The following is a 27,978-nucleotide window of genomic DNA, read 5'->3' on the forward strand; positions in this document are numbered from 1 at the left end:
TCACATTTCAATAACTTTAATCATGTATTTGTTTGTTAAGAAACCAGCACCGTAGAAAAAAACCCATATAAAAATACATACAGCCAAAATACATACAACTTCTGACACTAGTTATGAAAACAAAGTGTATCATTGCACAATATTCCAAAAAGATTAGAAAATTTGATTAGAGGTCATGATTAACTTTAAACCTGAATAAAGACTGGAGGATGACGACACCTGGTTAAAGTGCACTGAGTGAATCACAGGTTCACTGTGGAGCTAACAAACAGCATCGACCTGATCCTGTTCACTGAGATGAGTTAATTACAGAAATGCTAATTATTATTCTATAAATCTGGTATGTTTCCCAGGACGAGTTGTGTAGTAATACACCTGAAATATATCGATTTATGATGTATAACAGTTGTTCTCCTGAGTGTGTTCACACTCATATCGGCCTTTTCAGTGAAATAAAAACACTTGACGACAACACACACACACAGTGTGTCTATAATAAAGGCACCTGTAACAGTCTTAAACAAGTTTTAACAGTCTTTAAGAGGCTTAAACAGTCTTAAACAGTCTTAAACAGGCTTTAACAGTCTTAAGCGGTCTTAAACAGCCTTTAACAGTCTTAAACGGTCTTAAACAGTCTTAAACAGGCTTTAACAGTCTTAAACGGTCTTAAACAGGCTTTAACAGTCTTAAACGGTCTTAAACAGGCTTTAACAGTCTTAAGCGGTCTTAAACAGCCTTTAACAGTCTTAAACCGTCTTAAACAGTCTTAAACAGGCTTTAACAGTCTTAAACGGTCTTAAACAGTCTTGAACAGTCTTAAACAGTCTTGAACAGTCTTTAAGAGGCTTAAACAGTCTTTAACAGTCTTTAAGAGGCTTAAACAGTCTTAAACAGTTTTAAACAGGCTTTAACAGTCTCAAACGGTCTTAAACAGTCTTAAACAGTCTTGAACAGTCTTGAACAGTCTTAAACAGTCTTGAACAGTCTTTAAGAGGCTTAAACAGTCTTTAACAGTCTTTAAGAGGCTTAAACAGTCTTAAACAGTTTTAAACAGGCTTTAACAGTCTCAAACAGTATTAAACAGTCTTAAACAGGGTTTAACAGTCTTGAACAGTCTTAAACAGTCTTGAACAGTCCTGCTGGGCATCAAAATATCTTGTTTTACCCTGAAACACCAGTAATATAGACAATAACATACATCACATAGACATAACACGTTTTGTACATACATATATGTGAAGGTTTTAAATATATATTTTTAGGTGTTACATGTAGAACAACATTATTAATAATCAGTGTTAAGCAGCATCTACAGTCACATCATCTGCCTCCAGGTCAGATTTTGTGGCTTCATGCTTTGTTTTTTCAAAGCAACAAGAGCTTCAAGCTTCCAGTAAAAGAGAAGAAGGCAGATGTTTGAGCCACTAGGATTTTAAAATGTGTGACATTGGCGACTCCTAGTGGTTGTATTTAAAAAAAGACATTAATGTTTGTCGTCATTTTCAACGGCAGCTGCGTCAGATCAGCAAACTTCAGAGAGAAAAGTCACACTGATTGCCTTCCAAACTCAGGCTGCAGATCAATCAGTGTTTCAGTCTTTTCTCTCTGACAAACTCCACAATGTCAGAAATATTAGTATTTTTGAAATAAGCCACAATTATATAATATTTCTACACAAAGGGGCTTTAAAAACTGCTTCTACCATGTTTTCCTCTGAAGATAAACAGAGAACTTTTGATGAAGAAGTTTTTCAGCAGACAGCAGCTGTTATCAGTCACAGTTAAAGCTTCAGATTCAGTCTACTTTAATACTCTGTACATCGAAAGAGTTATCGAATCATTCCTCCACTCAATACAAGCTGTGAAAAGATCCTTATGAGGGCGACTACAGTATAAAATAGGGTGAACAAAAATCAAAATTTTTTTAGTACAAAAATGCAGTCTGACGTTCAGCTGAAGCTAATATGAGGTCTTCATCCCTTTTGAAAAGCATTTTAATTAAACTTTAACTTGGATTGTTGCATGATCTACTCTTCTCACTAATCCTGTTTCCTCTCTCTGCATTTTCAGCTCCAAATAAATCTTTAAATAAATTTCTTTTAGTTCCTGTTGTGCAAATGAAAAATACAACTAAAACTCTTTAATTGTATTTTGTAAAACTTTAATTTCCTCCTTTTTCTGACTAAATCTTGAATCTTGAGTCTTTCAGAGCACTAATGCTTTTTATGGGTCCCAAATGAATCATATTTTTGTGTTTTTCACAGCAGAAATGTTGACTTTTCATAGCAGGAAAAGCACAGGTGGAACTTGTAACATTAATGATGTTTCTGCTCCAGCAATCACTGCAGTCCAAATACTTACACCTGCAACTAATTTCACTTTTTTCACAGCAAATTCCTGCTGTAAAAAAAGTTTTCACTTCAGTTTCCCCCTGGTCATTTTCCCTCTCTGCAGCGGAGCCACCCTTCCAGTTTAGGAGTCAAAGTCTGCAAAATTAAGTTGTTTTCTTCACTGACATCAATAAATCTTTATCACAAGGCATTAACACAATTTGTAAGATAATTAGGAGCCACTAGCAGCTTCTACGCAGGAAATAGAAGTTTCAGCTGAACTTTAGGAGGACGACTGAGGATTTTGTTTTGCAGTCATGTCAGGAAAAAGATTAAGTCTAACTCTTTCGACGTACGTATGACACGTGAGAATTGTGTGAAAACAATCAGAATCTGTCTTTAAATGTGAAAATGTCACACTGATGTTTAAAAATGACATCATTAAAACTAGATATACAGTCCGTCATCCAGCAGAGCGTTGGAGCGAGAGCGAGATCCTCGGCGGCTGTGTTCGTGCTCTCTGTCTCTCCTCCGACTCTCTCCGTCCTCTCTCCTCTTCCCTCTCTCCTCCTCCTCTTCCTCCTCACCACCTCCTCTCTCAAACTGCCTCCTCGTGCTCTCGACCTTGCTCCCTCGCTTCTCCTCTCCTCTCTCCCTGCGCTCGTCGTGCGAGGCCGTCTCTCTCCTGTAGTGACTGCTCTTCGACTCCTCCCGGCTGCTCCCCTGCTCTCTTTCCGAACGCTCCCTCCTCGACGCCGTTTCGTGACTTTGATGCGACTCTCTCTTCGCGTCGCCTTTCCCGTGATCCTCTCTTTTCACCCCCCTCTCCGTCTCTCTCTTAGAGTCCCTTCCGTCTTTGCTTTCTCTCTTCTCTTCTTTACTTCTCGTCATTTCTGCTCTCCAGTCCCTCACTCCCCTCTCTTCCTCTCCCCTCCTCCGGCTCTCGGTCGTGTCGCTTTCTTTTCGTCTGCTGCTGCTTCCTCTGTCTTTGTCGCTTTCTCTCGTTTCGTGTTTGCTCCCTCTGTCGCTCCTCTCCTTGTCTGTGTCGCTCCTGCTGCTGTGCCTCCTCGTGCTCCCGCTCTCCACCTCCTTCTTCTCCACTTTCCAGTCAGCCCTTCCGCTCGTCCCTCTTTCTTCTTCTCTGCTGCTCTTGCTTCTTTGACTTTCCCTCTCGCTCCGGACCCTTTCCGAATTTCCCAAATTCGTTCCGCTCGTCACGTCCTCCTTTACTTTTCCAGCCTCTTCTTTCTGCTTCTTATCTGTCGTTTTATTTGTGCCGGTATCTTCTTTTGCTTTGTCTCGCTTACTCTCTAATTTCTCTTTTCCAGCTGTTATTCTGTTTTCAGTTTCTTTGTCCTTTTTGCTTCCTTTCTGAGATTGTTCTTTAAAAACGTCGTCTTTTGTTGGTTTTACTGCTTTGCCACTTGTCTTGTTGTTTTGTTCTTTGTCTTCATCAGAAATCTTCTCTAATTCCAGCTCAGACTTACTGTCTCTGCCACCTTTTTCCTTCTTACTTTCCTTCTTTGCATCATTTTCTCCCGCCTCCTTCTCCTTCTTCTCCTCCGGCTCTCCTTTTTCCTTCGTGCTCTTCTCCTGATTTTTCTCCTTCTTGCTCTTCGCTTCCTTTTCCTTCTCCGTGTCTTTGCTCTTCTTCTGCTCCTCCACGACCTTCTTATCCAGTTTCTCCTCCAGGAGGTCCAGCTCCTGCTCCAGCTCAGCCAGCTTCTTTGGATCCGACTCAAAATCGTCGTCGACCTCCACCTCCACCTCCTCGATCTCCTCGTACTCCTCCACCTCAATGCCGTCCATCGTCTTCTGCAGCTGCGTCTTCACTTTGTTCAGCTCCAGGAGACCGTCTTGAAGGTCTTTACATACTTCTCTGACCTTGGTGGCAAATTTAGTTTTGGCGCCCTTGCGGAGCTCGTGGGAGTCCTTCGCCAGGAAGAAGACATCCAGAGCAAGGAAGAGAGCCGACATCACCCCCGTGGTGACGCTGATGGCCTGGGCGGCTTTGGCGGCGCCGCCTGCAGCGCCCAGGACCTGCACGGTGCTGATGAGCTTGTCGGTGTTGATCATCAGGGCTTTCCCAGCGCGCCCTCCCTCCTTCATCACGTGCTTGATGTTGTGGTTCAGAGCCTTTTTGGCAGCGCTCTGTGAGTATTTCTCAAAGTCCCACTCCTGCAGGGTGTCCATACCTTCCTACAACACACACACAGACGGGACACAAGAGTAAGAATGATCATTTTCAGTCGTTGTAATCAAATGCTGTAATTATCACGTTGTGTCAATATATTCCCGTCTTATCTGGTGTTGCTACATCAAAGCTCAACATATGGCAGTTTATACTTTCTAACTGAACACTGTTCATTCATACTTAAATGACACGCGTTCAGTTCCGATTTCCATGTCAAATTAACATTAAAATACCAACTCTTGCAGTATAAAATGATTCATAGATACTATTTATCAGCCCGCAGTAGCTTTAAGATAAAGATACTACAATGTAAATTCCTTTCTTCCTTTCCTTTTGTTTGTCCTTTGATGTAAAGTGACCAAGATATTATCAGAGTCTATTGTTACTATCACGTCTTGTTTACCAAGTGCGGTGCTGCTGAATGACAATTCACTTTTTAAATCGTATCATATCAAATATCAAAAGGTCTGACTGCAGCCAAGAAAATTCCTATTGTAAGACAGAAACCCTGTAGTTTATATATCAAACAGTGGGCGTGTTAGAAATGTGAAGTGAATCTATAAACGCTGCTGATTTAATTTACTCCTACATGTAAATCGATTTAATTAAATCATTTGTAAAATGTATTTCAAAAGATAAAAAATAATAAAAAGTTGGTCATAAAAAATGTTTTTACATAAAATAGTGGCTAAATTAATGATCCTCCTGTCTGACTAACAATTATTATTAACAGTTATCTTTTTTTAATCTGCAACTACAACAACGTCAGACCAGCAACTCCCTCAGCTAAAGATAAATCTGGATACAAATCAATCTTACTTGACTATTCGCTTTTACTAGTAACATTCCTGAATTGATTTTCTAGTTTCCTTTGTTTTATAGATTTGTGAACTAAATATTTGAATATTTGAATATTTGAATATGACTGTTTGTGATGATCATTTTTCAGTATTTTCTGGCATTTATAGACTAAAACTTTAATAAACTAACTCTAAAATGGACAGATGACCTGATAATGAAAATAACTGTTAGTTTCAGCCCTGATATATACAGCAACAACTGTGTTTTTCAGGTATCTCTGCTGCAGTTTTTGTCCTGTTATATATTCACATTATTTTTTTTCATCACTATTTCTCAACCTGCTGAAGTTAAAACTCAAATCTAACGTTTCCTCACCTGTACGAACTCCAAACACTCTCTGATGTCTTTGATCTTCTCCTGATAGTCCTGAATCATCTTCTCCACCTTCTTACGGTCCATGTTGGAGTGAACCGTATCTGTTATATTGGCCGTTGCCGAGGTGATGCTGCCCGCTGTCGCCACACCGATGCCCACCGCCGTGACGATAATAGAGGCACCAAAAGTGAAAGGCGCCAGAATGAGCCCCGTGATGGTGGCCACGCTGCCGGCGACACTGGCCACCCCTCCGCCCACAGCGGCCGTTACCGTTTTCTTGTGGAATTGGTCGGCGGCGTCGGCCAGAGCCAAAAGCTCCAGGATGACCTGCTGTAGGGACGCCCCCCGCTGGTTGAAAAGATGCACAAACAGACGGGCTCCCATGTAGATACGATCAGCTGCCTGCTCCATCGCCCTGCAGAGACATGAAGGAGCTGTTACAGCTTCTAACATTATAGAAAAAATTTAGCTTTTTGTAGATCTAAAAAACATATTTACATTTAACTAAAATTGACAAATCCTGGAGAAGAATATGAAACTATAATAAATTTTAAAAAAAGGAAACTATACATACATTTCCTGATCCTCCTCCTGGAAATTAGACGTCTCGTTCCACTCCCCCCAACCTGGAAAGCAGCAACAGATATTAAACAATTAGACATAAATCAGACGTGTTTGCTTCTAGTTTCAATATAAACACTCAGTCATTTTTTATGTGAAAGTGTGCTGTGATTGTCTCACTTTCAGCACATTTCTGTCCAATAAACAAACACAAGCTGAACAAAAAAAAACAAATCTCACTCACCTTTGACTGTGTTCCACCACTCCGTCAATTCATCATTTTCCTGGAAAAGAAATAATATACAAGTAAGAGACTAATTATCGCTCGTGTGTGTAATAATAACACATGCAAACAGACAAACACACACCTGCTCAGTCTCCAGCGCGCTGTCTTCAGTAGGAAAGGCTGCCATCTCCACAGGCTGGACCTCCACCGTGCTCTCCTGGAAATAATAACACAACAAATAATAAGTTTTTAGTTTCTGTAACTGTTTTCACTGTTTTTCTCTCTGTCTGTCTGTTCGCATCACACAAGAGTCTCAGCAGTTTACAGTCTGTGAGGTTCTGTGTTGTTGACATACATCTGAATGTTTACTGTCACACTCACACATTAACACTATCAGTTCTGCATGTGATCGCTTCAAACTAAACCACAATAACTCGTGACCGCTTCACAGGCTGCAGATGTCGGCTGACTTTCCTTTATCTGTTTATTTCACAGCCGCACGATGAACTGGATAAACAATCCACAAAGAGTTAACGTTCATGAATTAAACAAGACAAATAGATAGATTTAGACAAATAGATTTTTAGTTGAGATTTAGAGAGAGGCTTGTTTGTGAACCGCACTACAATGTATTTTCTGCACAGTGTCATCATGCTAACCTGTGTTGGGTTCAGATCCTGCAGCTCCACAGCCTCTTCAATGGCAGCCATCTTGTCTGAAGTCTGTGGAGGAAAAAGGAACAATCAGAGTCGTTTAATAAGTCTGAGAACTTTCTAATTTGAGGACCTAATTTTTCGATACACTTTTGTTTTGCAGATGGCAGAACAGCAACATGAGTCATAACTTTAGAAGAACAACTTTACCTGTGATGACAAGTTAAGTTTGGGTATTTTGGGAAGAGTTTTCTTGACTCGGAATGAAACAACCTGGAGAGATTAAAACACAAAAAGAAAAGACAAGAGGAGAAGATCAAACATCAAAGCTCAAAGAGCTCAAACATTATCCTTTATATTTAATACAGGACTACATATCATTTCATACCAGAACTTTTCTGACATTTAGTGTAGTTTTTAGTTTATTTGACACAATGAGCGAGAGAGAGAGAGAGAGAGAGGACCACATGTTACACAGATCTATAAAACATCAAAGATAAAACCATAAAGTCAAATATTTATTTCCATTGTGGTTCTTGATGTAAAGTCAGCGTTCATGCAGGAGTTCAGGTGCCGAGGCGACATCATACTATCATCATATCCATACGATAAATCAACAATAACATCATGTAATATAAGAATAAGACACATTAACTAGGATTATGAGTTTAAACATTTCCAAGCTTTAACTTCCTTTAATAAAAGCGTCACAGTTACGTATGTTTTTAATATGCAATTGTAACTTCTCCCAGTTTCTCAAACCACTGAATGTAAATTAACATTTTACAACATATTGGCTACTTTCCTTCACGTCTCTACATGTTTGCAAAGTGAATGAAAACTCACTCGTCTCTTCTTCTTGATGGTCCTCCTGCGTTTCAGCCCACCTCCCTGTGGCGGCTCCGCGTCCTCACTTTCCTGTCACAGAACCCGTTATTTACCTCTTTGTATTTATAACTACAGTGTTATAAACATTATGAACTGATTTGTTTTCACATTTTCTCTCCACATGGACCACAAAGACAGCAGAGAATACAAAACCAAAACATCATTAACAACATCTAAACCTTGTTACTATTTATCCCCACTTCTCTCTCTACTACTGTCCCACTATGACCACTGTTTGTACTCATCCTTCCTCATAGTCCTTTCATGCATCTCAATGTCGTACCTGTTGTTCAGTTGTTTTGGGCGTCCTCCTGAACCTCCCAGCAAACCCAACTTTTCTCTCCTGTTAAAGAATAAAACATGAAGTGCTCACATAAGGACATAAAGTTAATAAGATGTTGATACAAACAAATAGAGTGAAATACTCTTCAGGACTCACCTTTGTGGCGCCTCCAGCTTCAGAAAGATTATCGTTACTGGCTGACAGCTCATCTGCTGACAGATCATCCTTCAGAAAAAATTTAAAGAACCTGGATCAGATGTAGGTTTAACACACACACTGCTCTTCACTTTCCTCTAAATGTCATTATTACTACTTTTAACTCAGTGATGTGATCTCAGAAAATGTTTTGGTAAGACAGGAGAGGAACGTTGTCAGAATGAGAAAAACAAGATGCAGCTCACCTTGTTGCCTGCAAATGTGTAAAAGTAAAACATGACATTTTCACAACATCAGGAAACTCACCTTGTTATATTCTGTGAGGCTGTCGCAGCTGGCGGACAGTTCCTTTGTGCTACTGAGAGGATCCTGGAAAACAAAAAGGAAGTGAGTCAGACTGCGTGTTGAAGATACTCATGTTTGTTGTGATTTGTTAAAGCTGCCGAGACATTTTCTGTTTTGTTTGTTTTTAACTATTAATTTTCTGGGTATTTTTGACTTTGTGTTAGATGGTAACAAGTAGAGTCAAAGGAAAAGGTTTATGGCTAGAAATGAACCAGGGTATTGTGAGTACTTCATTACAACCTAATTAACTTAATAATTTTAATAATAATAATAATGATAAACTTTATTTGAATAGCACCTTTTAAAATAGTGCTACAAAGTGCTTTACAAAAGGAAAAATACAACATAATAAAATCCAACAAATAAAAGGACAAAGAACAAAAGTAGAATCAAATACAGAAAATACAATAAATTAAGATAAAAATCTTAAAATAAAGAAATAAAACACATAAAACAGTGTAACACATTAGGAAAATACTGTATGATTGCATGCAGTATGCAGGTGAGAGCTGAAAACAGTACAACAACAAAACAACATCAGTTAATTTGGTCACCTTGGCAGCGATAGAGCGAGGAGCCGGTTTAGGAGACCTCTTAAAGATCCCTGCAAAACCTCCGGTCTTCTCCTGAAACAAACCATTCACGCATTTAAAATCAATAATCAATGCATACAAGGAGAAACAGTCTGAGATTGTGATTTCCAAACAACATTTGTACCTTCAATGTGTTTTCTTCCGACAGATTTTCACAACTGGCTGATAGCTTCTTATCCTCGCCTGTGTTTGTGTCCTGAACACACACAACAGGTAACGAAGCACAAAAGACACGTTATGAACAGCCGACTGATTGTGTCAACACGTGTTTTATACTGTAAACTTTGTGTCATTACTGCACCTCATCTGCTGTGGTCTCCTCTGCTGGTTTTTGAGTCTTTTTAAATATACCACTGAAAATACTTTTCTCCTGAAAACAGACAACAGAGGCACAATCTAGTGAAGTGACAGCAAAATGACGTCAGCTTTATCTGAAATGTGTCATATTTTACAGTAAAATTCAAAGTACAGCACTGACATGCTGACATTTTACATTTTGGGTAAAGTCTGTATTCTTAAATTGGATGCACAGCGGCTATTTTGCTGTTTTATTGTATAGAGCTGAAGTTCCCTTTTAGATCAAAACCGACATCCGTCTCAGTGCAGTTACCTTAGTGTTGCTGTTTTCAGACAGACTGTCGTTACTTGCTGACAGCTCCTTCTGCAAGTCTTTGTCCTGAAAAAGAGAAACAGACAGTAAAAAAATATGTAAGACAACCACAGAATGTGAAGCTAACAGTGTGACAAACTCACCTCTGCAGCTTCCTCCTCTCCAGACGCTTTGGGTGTTTTCTTGAGAAGTCCACTGAATAGTCCACCTTTCCCCTGATGAGTAAAAACACAGGAGAGCAAATGAGAAACGTTTTAGACCAGAGATAAAAAAAATGTTCCCATGAGACAATACAGACATTACTACAGTTTAATCTTGGGATATTTGGCTAATAATCTTTTCTACAGTGAAAATGAGGCTTGAAAGACTAAACAGGTTTGTTTTTATGGTTTAGCCAATCACAGTGAACAATTTGGGACCTATTTTTAATCACAGTAACATTACTGTCATGTTTTATTTCAAACAGGGACTCTTGAATCGTCTCCTTCGCGGTGCCTTCAAAGACACTTGGATGATTGTTACTCAGCTTTCAAGAATAAATGCTGTAACATGTTATTACAGAATGAAATGTAGAAGTCAAACGTGTGTTGTAAAAAGGATAATGTGAATAATACAGTCTTATGTTAAAAAAGTCATTTAACCCAAATAATTCAGTCCTCACAACTATAATTTATGTTAGAGACATGAAAGACATTCAAGACATTTTTTTAACTATATGAGGCTAAATCATGATTAAGAAAAAAACAGCTGTAGAGAAGATGATGCTGGGACTGAGGCTGATTCACATTAAAATCTGTAGAAGAAGAGTTTCTTTTACACAGATGAGTTGATTGACTGTTGTGGAGGATCTGCATGGAGAGCCATGTGCACGAGACTGTTACTGACCTCGTCAAACAGGTTGTCGATGCTGGCCGATCGTTTGAATATGCCGCCCAGGCCTCCTTTTTTCTCCTGAAACACACACTTTAGTTATTTCTCTGAAGCAAAAACACTCAGAAATACAGAAAAACTGATGAGAATCAAAAGCTACACGTCAGTTTCAGTGTAAGTCAGACTTTGATCTTAACATAAATTTCGAATTAGGTATTGAATTAGTCTGAAGCACAGGTACCCATGACATGTAAAGAGATGATGGATAATAGAAACACTTTGGAGGATTTGCATATCTTTATTTTTAATCTAATCTCATTTAATGTTTTTTATCTACCATTTACTATAAAATGTGTTTTTTCCATTTGCTTTTTGATAATGTTGGTTTTTAGGTACAGTAGTTGTCTTATGTGAAGCACTTTCTAACTAACAGCAGTACAAATAAATATTATTACATGTTGATTTGAAAGAACTTAGAAGACACAAAGATATATTTGCACACAAACTGATCAAAAGCAGCGACAGACAACAACAAAGAATAAAGAGGTTTTTAGACTGAAGTACCTTCGGGACGGTGGCGTCGCACAGATTCTCACAGCTACCAGATAATTGATTTTCACTGTTCAGCTCCTGAAATCAAACCAGAAAATAATAAATATCAATATCTTCCATCTTCCTCTCCATCTTTCATAACATTTTAATAACATCTGGTTCAGTCACCTTGTCTGCTGCAGCGCCCTCTGCTGGTTTCTGAGGCTTCTTGAACATGTTGCTGAAAATATTTTTCTCCTAAAAAATAATATGTTTGTGTCAGTGAACGTTCCCTCTGAAGACATTTTAACAAAATCTTTTCATTGCATTACACTCACCTTTGTAGTGTTATTCTCAGACAGATCGTCGTTGCTTGCCGACAGCTCTTTCTGCGTCTCTCTGTCCTGAAACAGACAAACAGATGCTGTTTGAGATGATTGAAATTATGAGGAAGCTTAAAATTTCCGTACATCCAGAACATTCACTCACGTCTGTCCTTTCTCCCGACGCTTTGGGAGTCTTTTTGAGGAGTCCACTGAACAGCTTTCCTTTCTCCTGATGGAAACGGACCAAATAAGATGAGCTGAGCTGACATCAGTGTTGAAAAGACATTTATTATCTTTGGATTTGAATTCTCACCCACCTGTTTGTTCTCAGATAAATTCTCGTTGCTGGCTGAGAGATCTTTATCAGGAGACTCATCCTGTGAAACACGATCAGAGGTTTTTATAGTTGTGGAAACATCAGAAAACTACAAAAAAAAAAACATACTGTGCATAAAGTTGCATCAACTATTTTTATTTAGTGAAATGTTGACAGTAAAGTTTGCAGATAAATGTGCTGCTAGATGATTTTATGAGAAAGAATTAAAAAGAAGAATTTAAAATTGCTCAAAGGATGCAAGAACTCCATTTATATAAAGATTCACATCCACAATGTGAATCCAGGAACAAAAGGCCGAATCTATAAATGCTAAAAATGCTCTAAAAAGACATCTGGACAGTTTGTGTGCCATAACGGAAGGACTTTGTAGATGAAAGTATTTCCTAAACTGTGACCAGATTTTAAGCATATGGGACACGACGGGATCGGTGGCTGAGCTATCTGTATCATCTTGGGTTGTTGACCTGAATGACCTTTGATCCAGAAAATGACCTTTTGAATGTTAATAGCCCAAAGATATGCAAAGAGATTGGACATGGTCATATCTCCCTCTTTCTTGTTTTTCTCCACAAAATGAGTGTGTGTCTGTTTACTGTAAAAGAACAAAAGAGTAACCGCACACGATTCCACATGGGAACGATAACTTTTCAACCACTATGGGTCTTCTTAAGGGTTTCTACCAGAAGAAGACCCATAGTGCTCGAAACATGTCAGAATATTACTCTTATAGGAGGGTACTCTTTTGTTATTTTGTGTATTTTTTGTTAACCAGCACCTGCAGATATTTACGGATGATCCTGCACATGGATTTGAATCAAAATACACTCTGTAAATCATGGGATACATTTTTTTATTCAAGTAAGTGCAGTGGATTACTTAAAAAAATAGTGGCAATGCTCCATAAAATACTGGATCTGCACTAAATATGTGTTCATTTGTTCCATCTATTCCTAATTTTCCAACTAATTTTATTTTCTTCTGTCTTTAAGACATCCTGCTAACAAACAGAAACTACAAACTCATTAGTGGAGGTTATTTGTCTTTACACTTTAAGCATTCATTAAATGTCGCCAAATAAAAGTGGTTTGTTTGTTTGTATGAATTTTGTCAGATGAAGGACCGAAACTTTGTGTTATTAAAGTGAGTTCAAGCGTGCAGGATTCTTTGGTTTTTGAAATTTCGAGAATAAAAATATGAAAGTGAAAGATGAATTGAAAGATGATGAAACAGATCCATATTTATTACTGACACAGTTACCTCGTCAGGAGCAGCTTCTGCAGGTTTTGGAGCCTTCTTGAATATTCCGCTAAATATTCCTCCTTTTTCCTGAAACACACAGTTTCAGAGTGTGAGTGTCGTCTCTTAAAGTTACAGTTATAAAGGACGTTCATACATGATGCATTAAAGTCAACTCACCTTAGTGTTTTCCTCAGACGGTCCTTCACTGCCGACTGACAGCTCATCGTCTTCTGACTGTTTTTCCTGACAGAATATTAAAATAATCAAAAACTGTTACAAACTAGATGCCTTTAAACTTTTCATCACTGCGGCCTTAACCGTGAGGAGTAAATGAGCATGTTTGCTGGTATTTTACAAGTCCGGATGAAGGTTTATTCATTTACTGCCTAGATTTCTTTCTATTCACTTCAGGAAGCACTTCTTACTTCTTCTGTGTTTGGAGCGTCTGCAAGTCTGGACGACTTCTTGAAAATTCCACTGAACGCACCTCTTTTCTCCTGAAACACAAACCACCTGGTTACATTTTTTACACTTAATTGATAATGAAAATAATTGTTTGTTGCAGCCCAACAACCACAAACGTTGAGAACTTCCTGTTTCTGTCTCTGTACTGTATTTTTTCATTGCGTGCCGTGGGTCAGATTTTAGGAAATATCTGCTGCTGCACAACACAAAACACACAGAACTCTGATCTGATGTCTTTATGGGACAAGAGTCATATCTGATTTGATGAAGATATGTTGATCTTTAAAAACATGTCTATCTAACTATCACCTTTCAAACAAAATTTATAACATTTTTCCGATGATGCCGAAGAGTTTTTAGAACCAAACTCACCTTTGTGTTTTCAGCCTCAGATAGACTGTCGTTGCTGGCTGAGAGATCTTTCTGTGCCGACAGATTCTCCTGAAACAAGAAGAGAGCAGAATTAAAACATCTTCAGACTGTGACAACAATAACATTAACTTATTACAAACAGAAAACCTGAAATTAACAGATTAAAGGGAATTAACAGACTAGTGTATAAATGCTCCTTTATAAAATAAGTTGTTCTGTAAAACTTTAATGTGTGTATCTGCTCATTTTGTCCAGAGCTGCTTTGTGTTTGTCTCAGTCACTGTAGGTTTTGTTTTTATGTTATTTATCATGGATATACATGATGTTATGCAGTCTGGTTACATTATGAAGTTGTTACCAGATTATTATTTGTTGTTCTACTTAAATAAAAAACAAAAATAACAGTGTATAATAAGTTAAGCAGTTATATGATGGTTATGTGTGTGTAAAAAAATATCAGTAATAAAAAAAAAGAAACAAGATCAGCAGAATAATAAAAAACTGTCACACAGGTAAGAAGCGACAGAGCTGCAGTACAGGAAGAGGAAATGTGGTGAAATATTTTAATCTGTCATATTTTTATTCCTCCTCCTCCTGAATGAAAATATTCAAAGACATCAGAGCACATACAAATAACATGCACTACCTAACCTAATGTTTTGTGCAGCACTAAGCAGAATTCAAACAATGTTTACAGTCTGTTCAGAGTCTATAGAAAGATACACTTGTGTTTGTACCTCTGTGGTTGTTTTGGGAGTCTTTTTAAGGAGTCCGCTGAACAAACCAGCTTTCTCCTACAAACAGCAAAAAAACCCAAAAAAAACAGGTTAAAGCAAACTGACAACTCATTTGCCTACATTTCAGAACTATAAGGAATCTTATCTTCCACCCACTGAGCTTAAACACTTAAACATACACACACAGGTTTTCATGTTAGTCACAGTGACTCGTAGTTTCAGTGAGGGAGGGAGGAGGACACGTCAGTTCTGTCATGAGGTCTCACCTTGTTCTCTGACAGGCTGTCGTTGCTGGTAGAGAGTTCACTTTGTAACGACTCTGCGCCCTGAACACAACAAAAATGTTACTGAACCTGTGTGAACACGAACACTGACCTCATTAACATGAAACAGGAAGTCAGAGGAACATGTTTACATGTATTGTGGTAACCTGATCACCTGCAAAGTTGCATTTAGCAGCAGAAGCAGTTGTTTAGATTTTATCCTCTATTTAGTTTATTTTGTTTTTTAGAACAGTAGACCAGAATCTGGACAATAATGTAATGGTAGATCACTTTCACATATTTTGGAAATAGTGTCTCAGTTGTGTCAAAGTGTCAAAATTATGACAAAGTATTAGGGCCACTGTCGAAATACATAGAGAATAAATTTAAAAATCTACAAACATAAAAATATTATGATTGTAATACTTTGTCGTAGTAAACAGATGAGTGCAGTCTGTCGGCTTTTATGTGTCCAAAGAGTGATGTTGATAACCTGAAGTTACAAGTTTAAACAATAAGCATCTTATGTAATTATCTGAGATTTAATGAAAGGCCTGTTGAAATAAAAATGGAACCAGTTACCTGATGTATGAGACAATAACTGGACATGTTTTGAAGAGTTTTGAAGCTGCTTTTCTCATAAAATTACAACTTGATTCTCAATTTCTAAGATTTTTTTTTTTTATTGATTTTTTTTTTATAGTGGTCCTAATTCTCCGTCATACTAAATATCATCCCTCCAAGTTTCTTTAGGCCTTTAGTATTGACCTTTTTATACAAGAAAGCTCAAATTATTAAATGACCAGACAGGACAAACTGGCTTTTCTGGCAACCAAAACTGTTGACTCTTAATCTTGTTCATCACTTTGCCCCCGTCACCTGTTTTTGCTTTCTGATCCTTTAATTTACTCTTCAACACATTCACACGATCAACTCTAATGTGTTCCTGCAGGCTAATCTGTTTATCAGCTCTGTGATATGTTCTCAACCAGGAACCCTTTTTTATTTTATCTAAAGTTCACTTTCTCAAACAGGTTCAGAACAGGAAGGTTTGAAATCCTCTGCCAGTGTTTCCATTGTTTATTAGAGCATCTAAAATGTGTGAAGAGAAGTTTCAGTGATGTTAAGATTTCCTTTGCTCACACATTACCTGCCCAGGTGTCTCTCCAGGAATCTTGGGAGATTTCCGGAGAATCCCGCTGAAAAATCCTCCTTTTTCCTGGTGACATCATACCAATCCATTACACTGTCAGCAGCAGTTACACGATGATGCTAATTATAACACTGAAATTAATAGTCTGCACGCTTCTGGGCTCACCTTTGAGTTTTCAGACAGATTATCATTACTGCTCGATAGATCGCTGTGTAGAGACTGCCGGTCCTGAAACACAACATGAACTGCTTCATTTGATCAGTTTAATTATATATTGCATAAACTGGCATATTTCCACATGTGATTACCTCGTCTGTCTGAGCAGCTTCTGTTGGTTTCTTCTTGAACATCCCGCTGAATATTCCTCCTTTTTCCTGAAACAGACACAAGCTCCGTTACGGTGGATTTGTTTTGGCCAAGGTCAGGTCAATGACAGGCGTTTTTGCAGGACAATCCTCTGTAAGTCTGCCTGTGTGTACACTGTAATTAGAGATAAGTATTTATCTCTGCTGCTGTCATAGCAGGTAACGTAACACAAAGCTGCTCACCTTGTTGTTGTTTTCAGACAGACTGTCGCTGCTGGCTGACAGCTCAGAATGAACACTTAGATTCTCCTGAAAGATCAAAGTGACATATAAGGAAAATAAAATAATAAAAACAGAGCTAGAGCACAACAACTAGAGGATAAATATATCCAAAGATGCATTTTTAACATACAGTTGTTTGTTTGGAGTGAGAAATCAACTTTTGGCAGGTCGAGTCACTCACCTGTGACGGTGTCTCATCTGCTGGTTTGGATTTTTTAAGGATGCCTGAGAAAAAGCTTCCTTTCTCCTGCAAAAAAAACAGTTTCCCACACATTTACTGACAAAATTTCAAAAAAATTCAAAACTTTTGACTTGACTTGACTTTTAAAAGGACCCATAATGTAATTTTCATGACCATTCACAACCTTTATTCATTTCATTACAGACAACACAATTATATTCCATGACTTTTCCAAATGACTTTGATGATTTTACTTAATTTCATAACTTTTCCAGGCCTGGATAATGAGATTTTAAAATTCCATGACTTTTCCAGGTTTTCCATGACCGTGGGAACCCTGAAAAAATATATTTTTCCCAAGTAAACTGCAACACAAGATCACATTGCTTTTCTATACCCACTGAAATAAACAGACAGAATTAAATACAGGGATGTCTGCAGATATCTGCTGCACATCTTTCAACTGAAAGCTAAATTTTTAGCACAAAAAGTTCATGATTTTGGCCACTATTTGACTCCTTTTTTAAACTGAAATTCACCCTGTCAAAATCAATCTGCTTCTTTCCCCTTTTTTCTTCTTCATGTGACGCACTTTGCAACTTGTTTTTTAAAAGATAAAGTTTGCTAGCGAAAGCCAGTAAAACAAGACCTACACTGGGTTGTTCAGATGTTTTCTCTTCTTCTTCTGTATCTTCAGGATCGCTCTCTGCTTTAGTGACCTGGCATTGAACACAACAATGAATGAAGGGCGGAAAAATAAACAGTGGAAATTAAGTCTCAAGGAGAGTTGACGTTACCGTCAGCGCAGGAGAAGATGATCTGTCTTTGGGTGTTTTCCGAAACATTCCTGCAATCAGACCTCCAATGTCCTGAGGGACAGTGGAGAAAGAATTTAATGTTATTAAATCTTATAACAAGTTTCAAAATCTGTATTTTCTCCAATAAAAACTGAATTTTGAACACATTCATAATGTTTCTGACAGTGTTGACAACATATATTTCTGTGGTGGATACTTTTCATCTGAGAACTTTTAGTAATAATCAGATTTTCAAAAGAATAAACATCAATTTTGTTTGTTCTTAATGGTGATAATGTTTGTTTGGGAAAGCTGAAGCAGATTTCTTACCTGTTTGGGTTCTGAACTCTTTTCCTGCTTGTTTTTTTCTGCGGACTGTTCCTTTTCTGAGCCTTCTTCCTCCGCTCTGGGATCTGGACTCGGCTCTCTGTTGGCCTTAGAGAGGAGAAGAGAAGAGTCAACAATCTTCAGCACGATCTGATAATTATATCAATACAACAAGACAAGAGGAGAAAAAAATGATGTGTTTAAAGTATATAAAAAATGTGTACAAACTGCAAAAGATACAATGTTTCAATCAGCTTTATTTTCTTATGATTAAAATGGAAACTTGAACTTGAAAAATAATCTTCCTGTTCGAAAACATCTAAAATCTTTTCCAGTTTTATTTTCCAGATTATGATATAAAAAATTGAAGTATAATGTCTAAAAATCAGTACACATGTTGACAGCATTTGCATGTCTAGACAATTAGTCAACAACCAATATGTCTGTGAACGTTCTTAGTCATCAGTGTCAGGGTTTATTTACATAAAGAAGTGAAAGACAACTGGACTTGTTTCAGATCGAAAAGCCTTCAGAAGCCTTTTGATGAGGAGAAAAAACATCTTCAAGAATCCAAAAAAGTTAAGTTGCACCTCACTTCTGGATATTAATAACAAATGAAGAGTAGAACTTTCTTATAAGGAATTAAATGAAATGGGGAAAGTACAAGTTTTACACACTTGTGTTAGTGCATTTACATAGTGAAGCTGAGGCTTAACAGCTCAAACTGGTGAAAATGAGCAAGTCTGATTATGTAGAGCTGAGTTTTAAGCATCCTAAACTGCTCACTGTACGAAAAGTTAAGCCCTCTTTATTTTAGATACTATTTGCTCTTCACTCGACCTAAGAATTGCAGAATTTGTGCTACTTTTGATCAAACTATTTTGTTTTCTAGTGTGTAATGAGCTTTGCGGCCTCGTGAAGCCGCAATCATGTCTACAAACTTGTATATTCTAATGAGACATTAACTACTGTAATAGATAAAATATCATGTAAACAGGATTCATTGAGCATATGTTACCAAAATTAGTTTTTTACTGCACATATTTCAACAGAAGCACAAAAAAAGCAAACCAGAAAGAAAATAAAACCTTCACAACACAGTTACCCACACCATCAATAGCACCACCACCACCATGCAAGCACAATTATACTCTAAACCCAAACTTAGCTTTAGTATTTCCAGGTGAAAGGTCACCAGTATATAAACTGTATAGAGTGTAACACGCTGAGCCACCACCAGCAGAAAACACCAAACCAGACGGTGCTTCATACCTTTGGTGACGACTTGAATTGTAACCCTTTCATTACTCCCTTCAGAACGCCCTGTCAATCACAGGCACATGTCACAAATTGGCTGATAACATCAAAACATACACACACACACACACACACACACACACACACACACACACACACACACACACACACGTATATACCGGTTTGCTAGCAGGAGCCTGTTTAGTCAGAGCATCGTCAGGTTTTTCTTCTTCATCATAGTCGGTCACATAACTCTGAAATTAACAGAAATCAGGCAAAATCTGTAACTCAAATCTGTAACAAACTATTTCCACTTTAAACATGGACTGTGAAGAGCAGACAAGCTCTAAAACATTTTATATGTTTATGTACATTATATGTTTATGCTTAATGAGGTTTTTCTTTCTGATGATATTGAGATTCTGTCTGCTGAACAACTTATAACAACATCCACTTTGAAATGAACATAGGCTTAAACATGCTGACACACACCTGCTGTATCACTGTATGAATACATACTTGTGTTTCCTGCGTGCACACACCCACACACACCTGTTTGCCACCAGAAACCAGTTTAGCTGGACCTTTCATCCCTCCATCCTTTATCTAAACTTGCTTGTTCTTTGCAGAGTCGCAGCCTCTATCACAGGACGTACAGACAGACATTCACACCTGCCGGCAATTTAGAGCTGCAACTAATGATTATTTTCCTTATTGATTAATCTACCTATTATTTCTTGATTAGTTGTTTGGTATATAAAAAAACTGAAAAATAGTCACATTTTAATAACTGAACCAGACAATTTTTTCTTTTTTCTAAAAAATTAGTTAAAAATTGACTTTAAAATATGATTAAAATAGTTGCTGTTTCATTTTCTGTCAATCAACTGACTAATCAAGTGACTAATTGGTGCAGCCCTAATTTAGAGTCCCCAGTTCACCTAACCTGCATGTCTTATGACTAAGGTAGGAAACTAGAGTTGCAACAATTAGTCAATTCATTGATTAGTTAATTGACAGAAAACTAATCACCAATTATTTTGATACTTAATTGATTGTTTAGAGTCATTTTTAAGAAAAATGCTAAAAGTCTCTGATTCAAGCTTCTTAAATATGAATATTTTCAGGTTTCTTTAGTCGTCTATGATAATAAACTGAATATCTTTGGGTTGTTGACTGTTGGTCGGGACAAAACAAGACATTTTAGGCTGCATCTTGGACTTTGGGTAACGGTTCTCCACATTTTTCACTATTTTATGTCATTTTGTAGACCAAACGACTCTTCGATTAATTGAGGAAACAATGAAAATAATCGTTAATTGCAGCCTTAGAGCAACCCGGAGCAGCCTGAAGAAACTCAGGCAGGCACGAGGAAGAACAAACTCCACACAGAAAGGATCAGGAAACTGACACCTATTTTACAAGAGGTGATTTCCTTTTTTGTATGCACGTAAATAAAACTAAGAGCTCTGTTGTTCTTCCTGAGGTTTCTTCCATTTTTTCCTGTTTAAAAGGTTTTAAGAGTTTTTCCTCATTTGAATTGAGGGTCGAAGGATAGAGGATGTTTTATACTGTTCAGATTGTAAAGCCCCCTGAGGAAAATTTGTAATATGTGATATTGGGTTATATAAATAAAAATGAGAGGTCTCAAATAGCCAATAGAGAACCAGAATTTGACTCAGCTGTTGTCCATCCAAACAGGGTGTGATGTACTGAAGTATGATTGTTTATGTTTATAATAGGTTATAAATGCAGCTTTGTATCAACATGTATAAGATGACAGACAGTACATGACAAAATGGATGTTGTAGTACTGTGTGTTTATGAATGAATGTACCTGCATTTAGCCACCAGTTACTGAATGTTAAGGCAAATATTCATATTGATTGGCAAGCCAAAGTAGTTTGACGTTGTGCTTTAAATCACTGCACAATGTATATTAAACTCTGAATAAACGTGTCTTTGAACACCCAACTGGTGAAACAAACCTAAACCATCAGTAAAATAACCACAAAACATCTTTGAAAAATGTGTGATGGTTTGAACAGAGCCTCTTAATTTGATCAGTAGTGATGGTTTAATGTTCTCCCTCTAGAACGTCCAGATAATTATCACCGGAAATGAAAAAGTAAGCACAACAGCAAAGACGTAATCCTGTAAAACTTCATGACTATAAAAATAAATCAGAGTTTATCTGCCTGCTGTAATTCATTGTGCAGAGCTGCAGGTGCTTTGCTTACTGTGAACGAAGGCGTTTTTTCTTTTTGGCTCCGTCGGAACATTCCAGCCACGGACGGATTAGTCTAAAACAAATCACATGTGAGGAGAGAAGGAAGACCATGTGAGCGGTTTATAAAGTAGGTTATAATAGATGTGAGTCAAGAGTCACGGCTGAAATACCTGTTTGAAATCTGCTTCATCTTTAGGAACTTCAGTTTCTCTGGAGCGCTGATGAGGAAGAGGAAGAATGATTGACTGGATAATTTACAAAAACATACAAGGAGGAACATGGCATTTCATTGTGTGGTGTGTTTATTGTTGTTGTACCTGCGTTTCCTCAGCCTGGACCCTCTTACGATGGCTGTATCTGGTCGTGGCGTTCATTTCCTGCACACACACACACACACAAAAAGCCCAGAAGGGAACAATAACAAAAGATATATGGAACAGGAAAGAAACATGAAACTTTGAGTAGCTGGAGTTGATTCTTTACTGTAAACTGTGAAAGTCATTCTTGACATAAAAACAAACACAACGTATACATGACGACTGTGTTCTTGGCTTTAAACTTGACAAACATTTAGTGTGTGGAAGTTGAAGTGAATTCTGACTGAGTATCATTATTTAACTGAGTATTTGGGTGTATTGTACCTTTTCTGTGGGTCTGGGTGGAACCACAGGAGTCTCCAACTGTTTCTCTTTTGTCTCTCTTTGTATCAAGTTTCCGTTGGTCTGATACAGACAGAAAAGGGTGATAGTTCAGTTGTTACAGGAGACAGTAAACAGAATATTCACTAAAATTAAAATCATAGTAATCAAAATAATGTTTTTAGTATCATAACATGTATCACATTATGGTTTCCACATGAGTAAACATTCATATTAAATTAATTATACTGATGTTCAATGCATTTTCACAAGACAATATTAGTTATTATGTTCCACTTATGATGTTTCATGCTTCATTTTATTTGTTTTTAAATAAACAAAAATGTAGTTATCTTCAGTTTCAACAACCAAACTCTACAAGGAAATTTCTCGTGACATCGTCTCCTCTCTCTCCCACCTTCCCTTTCTCTCTGTAATGTTAGACATCATCAGTAAATTAAAAAAAATATAACAACATATACATACCTGATTGTCTGCTAATCTTTTTATCTGGTATTGTGTTTGACTCAGTTCCTGGAAAAAAAGAGCAGAAATCTTGTAGCGTTTCTTCGAAAAGCAATCATCAATGTCCTCAAGGGGACTTTCTTACATAGGTTATGGTAAAATGTTATGAAAAACCCTAATAATGCAAATTAAAAATGCTCAAGGATGAAGCAGGGTAGAAACATTATTTAGTTTATTTTTAGGATACAGTAGATGCAGTGAGAGTTTGGTGGTTTAACTGAAGAGTTTCTGACTTACATTAGTGTAGAAATTTATATTGAAGTTACGAATAGTTGACAGTATGGTTCAATATTCTATTTATTTAAAATAAATGAAAAGGTATAAGAGAAAAATCTGATAATCACTTGATATTGATACATTTCTTTTACAGCAGATTTGCCCACCGAACCTCTTCAGCTGATGGTAAAGTCTGTGATAAATTAGGCTTTTTAAGGAGAATATTAATAAACACATAAAAACAGACAGAAATAAAAGACAGTTCATATTTGGACTTACAGAGTCTGCCGGGCGAGGAGGCACCACAGGACTCGGTTTCTCCACAGGTTTTGGTTTCTCAGGTCTTCCTGGGTCATCTCTGTTCATCTGTAAAGATAATTGCAGTTTGCAGAAGTGTGCAGCTGTTCTGGAGTCATTAATTTAAAATAAACACTGCATATATGCTTCAGCAAACACAATTAACTCTGCTGGGAAACTAATGAAAGGTTTGAGTTTATTACTGTACCTCAACAGGCTTCGGAGGAGGTTTGGGCTGTTGACAGAGAAAAGAAAATAAGACTCTGTGAGACCAGTTTGTGTATTATATAAATGAGAAGTTACATGTTAATCTGTACAGTGTCTATAGTCTTTTGGGGTTTTTTTTATATACTGTACAGTATCAGTTTTCTCACCGGCTTTGGTTTCTTTTTGACTTCTGGCTTCATCATACTCGACTCCATCCTGCCTGTTAGAGAGACAAACAGAAAACAGAGGACAAAGGTTTGTGCTGGTTTGTGGTTTTTGGGCCACTTCCACTTCAAAAGACTCTTTGAATGTCACCTGGACCAGATGGAAGTAAGAAACAAAACAACTTCCACTGTTGTTCACACTGAGAAGCTCACCTGTTAATAACTGGAAGTGAAGAGGACGAGACCGGCTTTGTTTTACCTTTTTTATTATTATCAAAAACATATTTATCCTCTTATCAAGTACAGAGAGTACAGTTAAATTTAAGACCTTTTTAATACCACACAGAATTAGAGCTGCAACTAACGATTATTTTCATTATCGATTAATTGACGATTATTTTCTTAATTAATCGATTGGTTTCTTTGTCTATAAAATGTCAGAAAATGCCCGTTATAAATTAGGTTATGTCTTTAATTCAATTCAAATTCAAATTACTTGCAGTGCAGTGGACAGGTGAGACAATCACAGTCACAGCCATGATTAGTTAATGATTATGTACAGCCATGACCGTTACCCCTGAAGGGAACAAGTGAGGATGATGAAGGTTAAGAGTTCAGAAGATGGATGCAGGCAGGTGAAAAACTAGCTGTGGCCCTTCTGGTTCTGAGGGGCAGGAACCTGTACTGGTGTCTGGAGGCCATGAGGCTGTAAGAGTGTGTGTGTGTTTGTGTGTTTGTGTGTAGTGTCTTCAGCTATTTGTGAGACCTTCTTTACTGTCTGTTTCTTATGGACACTGCTGATTGGCTCCTGTTCCCACCCGATGATCTAACTGCTGATCTTTACAATACTGTTGAGGGGGTTCAGGGTGAAAGCGTTCATCACTCTGAACCAGATGTCAGCAGTATGGATCCACAAAGGATCTGAAGAATGCCTGCAGGACTGATGGCCGGACCTGAAACTTCCTCATCTTCCTCACTATTGGTCATAAAGTTGAACGCGCTCATTCACCTCCAGCATCGGGGTGGTGGACTGGTCTCGCCTGAAATCCACCAGCATTTCTTTGGTTTTGCTGGGATTTTGTTCTCACACCAGTCTGCAAAACTGTGGATTTCCTTACTGATGCGGTTGTTGGAGTTTGTGCTGTCGATAATAATAACTGTATCGTCAGAGTACTTGACGTAAAGCAAATCAGGATCTTATTCTTATTTTGTCCGAACATCAGTCCAAAACCCAAATAAGATATTCAGTTAAAGATCATGCATGACAAAGAAAAACATCACATCATCACATTTTAGAAACTAAAAGCAGCATTTTTTTGGCATTTTTGCTTAAAATATACTAAAACGATTATTTGATTATCAGAATAGTTGCTGATTAATTCTCTGTTGATCGACTAATTAATTAATCAACAGCAGCTCTACACAATGCATTTTAATACCTTTTTTTTCACGATCATACCGACTAAAGTATGAAAGTATGATGGAAAACCAATGAGGACAATATGACCTAAAATTTTTTTTTTTTAATCATTTTTTCAGTATTTTCCAACAGTAATAATTCCTCATGATTTAATGTATTTAATTGATGCAACCTGGACCTGATTAAACATCATAAAATTGATGGATGGATTGATCAAAACATTTTTTTTAAATAATAATTTGAGTTTTTGCTAAAATCTACTAGAGCTGCAACAATTAGTTCAATCGATTAGTTGATTGCCAGAAAATGAATCAGCAACTATTTTGATAATCGATTAACTGTTTCAGTCATTTTTCAAGCAAAAATGCCAAAAAACATGATGGTTCCAGCTTCTTCAATGTGAAGATTTACTGTTCTTCTTTGTCATATATGACAGGTGATTGAATATCTTAACATATTAGACCATCAGTCAGACTAAACAAGTGAACTGAAGGCATCACCTTGACCTCTAAGGAATTGGGTATTTCAAGTTCATACTGGTCATTAGAAGATCCCTTCATGATGCACTTATAATGTAAGTGATGGGGGACAAAATCCACAGTCCTCCTTCTGTGCAAAAATGTATTTAAAAGTTCATCTGAAGCTAATATGAAGCTTCAGTCGTCCAAATGAGTCAAATCAAGTAGATATCTTTCAATGTTACAGTCTTTTTAGTGCCAAAGTTCCTCTCTTTGTTACTATACTTCACCACAGCTCAACAGGGAAACACAAAGAGGGAATTTGATGCTAAAAAGACTGTGAATGTGTCAGATATCCACTTGATATAATTAACTCAGACTGCTGAAGCCTCATATAAACGTAAAATGAACTTTTAAATGCATTTTTGCACTAAATAACTGTGTGGACACACTGTGGATTTTGGCCCCATCACTTACATTGAAAACACATTTGAAGGGGATCTTTTAACAGCCAGTATAAACAGGAGGAATGATTACAGCGAGGAAAACCTCTTTCACTGTTCATATGGACACCTGACTGTTTTAAGACAGACTTGAAAAGATTGTGAACCCATTTGAAAGACCTGCAGATACAGTATGATCTCTGTAGCCATATAACTCCACTGTCATTCATTTCTAATTGTTTTGACAGAAAACGGTGAAAAATGTTGATCACTGTTTCCCAAAGCCCAAGATGCAACCTCCCTTTGTCAACAACCCAAATATATTCAGGTTATTATCATCAATGACTAAAGAAGTGGCTTAATTTTCTGTCGATCAAATAATTGTTTAACCGTTGCAGCTCTATAAGTATTGGATTATCATATCTAAACCAGTCTGAGCTTCAAGGACAGGTTCACAAATTTTCAAGTCTTTCTTGAACACATCTAAAAGAGGTTTTCCTCGCTGTAATCATTCCTCCTGTTCATACTGGCTATTAAAAGATCCCCTTCAAATGTACTTTCAATGTAAGTGATGGGGGACAAAATCCACAGTGTCCACATAGTCACTTATGTGTAAAAATGCATTTAAAAGTTGATGTAAAGCTTTTATGAGGCTTCAGCAGTCTGAGTTAGTCATATCAAGTGGATATCTGACACATTTGCAGACTTTTTAGCATCAAAGAAAAAGATATCTACTGGATTTGACTCATTTGGACGCTGAAGTTTCATATTAGCTTCAGATAAACTTTTAAATACATTTTTGCACAGAAGGAGGACTGTGGATTTTGTTCCCCATCACTTACATTGAATGTGCATTATGAAGGGATCTTCTAATGGTCATTATGAACAGGAGGAATGATTACAGCAAGAAAAACCTGTTTCAATGTTCATTTAAAACACCTGACTGTTGTTTTAAGACAGATATGAAAAACTGTGAACTCGTCCTTTAAGTTATCAACTGTCACAACAGAGTAGTCAAGGGGAAAAAAAACCTTACAGTTACTGTGGCTTCTTACAGTCGTGTGAACTTCAGTTTGAAGAAGTACTACAGTACACATTTCCCAAAACTGTATCCTGCTGTGCTGAAGTCAGCACTGTCGATTATTAGCTTCATGCTGAAAACGTTTGGCTAAGTTAGCTAACGTTAACGGTTAAAAAGCACAAAACCCACTCGACATTTAAACAGACGCTAAATAGTTAATTTAAAAAACGTCTCCCTATCAGTAAACACTGAATGCTGTTGATGTGAGACTGGTGGTTCACCTACCGGGGGTCTGAAGGCAGCTCAGAGATACTTCACATGAAATAATAACAGAGCAGAGAGCAGCGCCAGCGGCTCCTTCACTACCGAGACATTCCCAGGAGTTTGTAAAACTTCACCACACCCGCAACATCTGCACACGGGACGCGTTCAGGAGCTCCTCCAAAGCTCCGAAATCACACCTCCAACCACTTCTCATCATAGCATTTGTTTGTTTGTTTGTTTTTGTTTTAGTAATGTAGTTAATAAAGGCGGTGTTGAATTTAATGACATAACACGGGTATCAAAATAGCCTTTTCCTCTGTATTGATAAAGCTTGAAAATGTACTAAAATGTACTTGAAAATGTTGCTAAAATATGTATTTGTAAAAAAAAAAAAAAATTTTAAAAATTAAAGGATGGATTCACAATTTTTTAAGTCTGCCCTAAAACAATAGTCAGGTGTCCAAATGAACATTGAAATAGGTTTTTCTTGCTGTAATCATTCCTCCTGTTCATACTGGTCATTAGAAGATCCCTTCATGATGCACTTACAATGTAAGTGATGGGGGACAAAATCCACAGTCCTCCTTCTGTGAAAAAATGTATTTAAAAGTTTATCTGAAGCTAATATGACGCTTCAGT

At 37.4% G+C, this 27,978-nt stretch overlaps 1 protein-coding gene across 2 annotated transcripts; it reads right to left on the reverse strand.

Annotated features, from left to right (window-relative positions):
- On the reverse strand, positions 1–27,975 carry LOC137194527 (axoneme-associated protein mst101(2)-like). Of its 2 annotated transcripts, XM_067606499.1 has the most exons (47): positions 27,361–27,975; positions 23,737–23,789; positions 23,571–23,597; positions 23,345–23,431; positions 22,811–22,858; positions 22,328–22,408; positions 22,004–22,063; positions 21,857–21,904; positions 21,697–21,759; positions 19,636–19,710; positions 19,472–19,522; positions 18,203–18,307; positions 17,873–17,944; positions 17,729–17,794; positions 17,076–17,141; positions 16,856–16,921; positions 16,616–16,681; positions 16,473–16,535; positions 16,305–16,373; positions 15,158–15,217; positions 14,892–14,948; positions 14,155–14,223; positions 13,743–13,814; positions 13,495–13,560; positions 13,336–13,404; positions 12,059–12,118; positions 11,905–11,970; positions 11,754–11,819; positions 11,605–11,673; positions 11,449–11,514; positions 10,900–10,965; positions 10,158–10,229; positions 10,015–10,080; positions 9,706–9,774; positions 9,529–9,600; positions 9,366–9,437; positions 8,773–8,835; positions 8,467–8,535; positions 8,311–8,370; positions 7,986–8,057; positions 7,350–7,412; positions 7,146–7,208; positions 6,629–6,703; positions 6,505–6,544; positions 6,274–6,325; positions 5,700–6,114; positions 1–4,528 (listed from the first exon to the last, which is right to left on the reverse strand). In XM_067606499.1, the coding sequence occupies exons 2-47, from the start codon at positions 23,782–23,784 to the stop codon at positions 2,777–2,779; spliced, it is 5,022 nt and encodes a 1,673-aa protein (XP_067462600.1). In that variant the 5' UTR covers positions 23,785–23,789; positions 27,361–27,975; the 3' UTR covers positions 1–2,776. The 2 variants fall into 2 exon arrangements, with proteins under 2 accessions (XP_067462600.1, XP_067462601.1); XM_067606500.1 differs by lacking the exon at positions 19,472–19,522 and having other exon boundaries at positions 27,361–27,974.
- Positions 27,976–27,978: the final 3 nt, after the last annotated feature.

The sequence above is a fragment of the Thunnus thynnus genome, chromosome 12, assembly GCF_963924715.1.
Source record: "Thunnus thynnus chromosome 12, fThuThy2.1, whole genome shotgun sequence".
NCBI classification, from domain to species: Eukaryota; Metazoa; Chordata; class Actinopteri; order Scombriformes; family Scombridae; genus Thunnus; species Thunnus thynnus.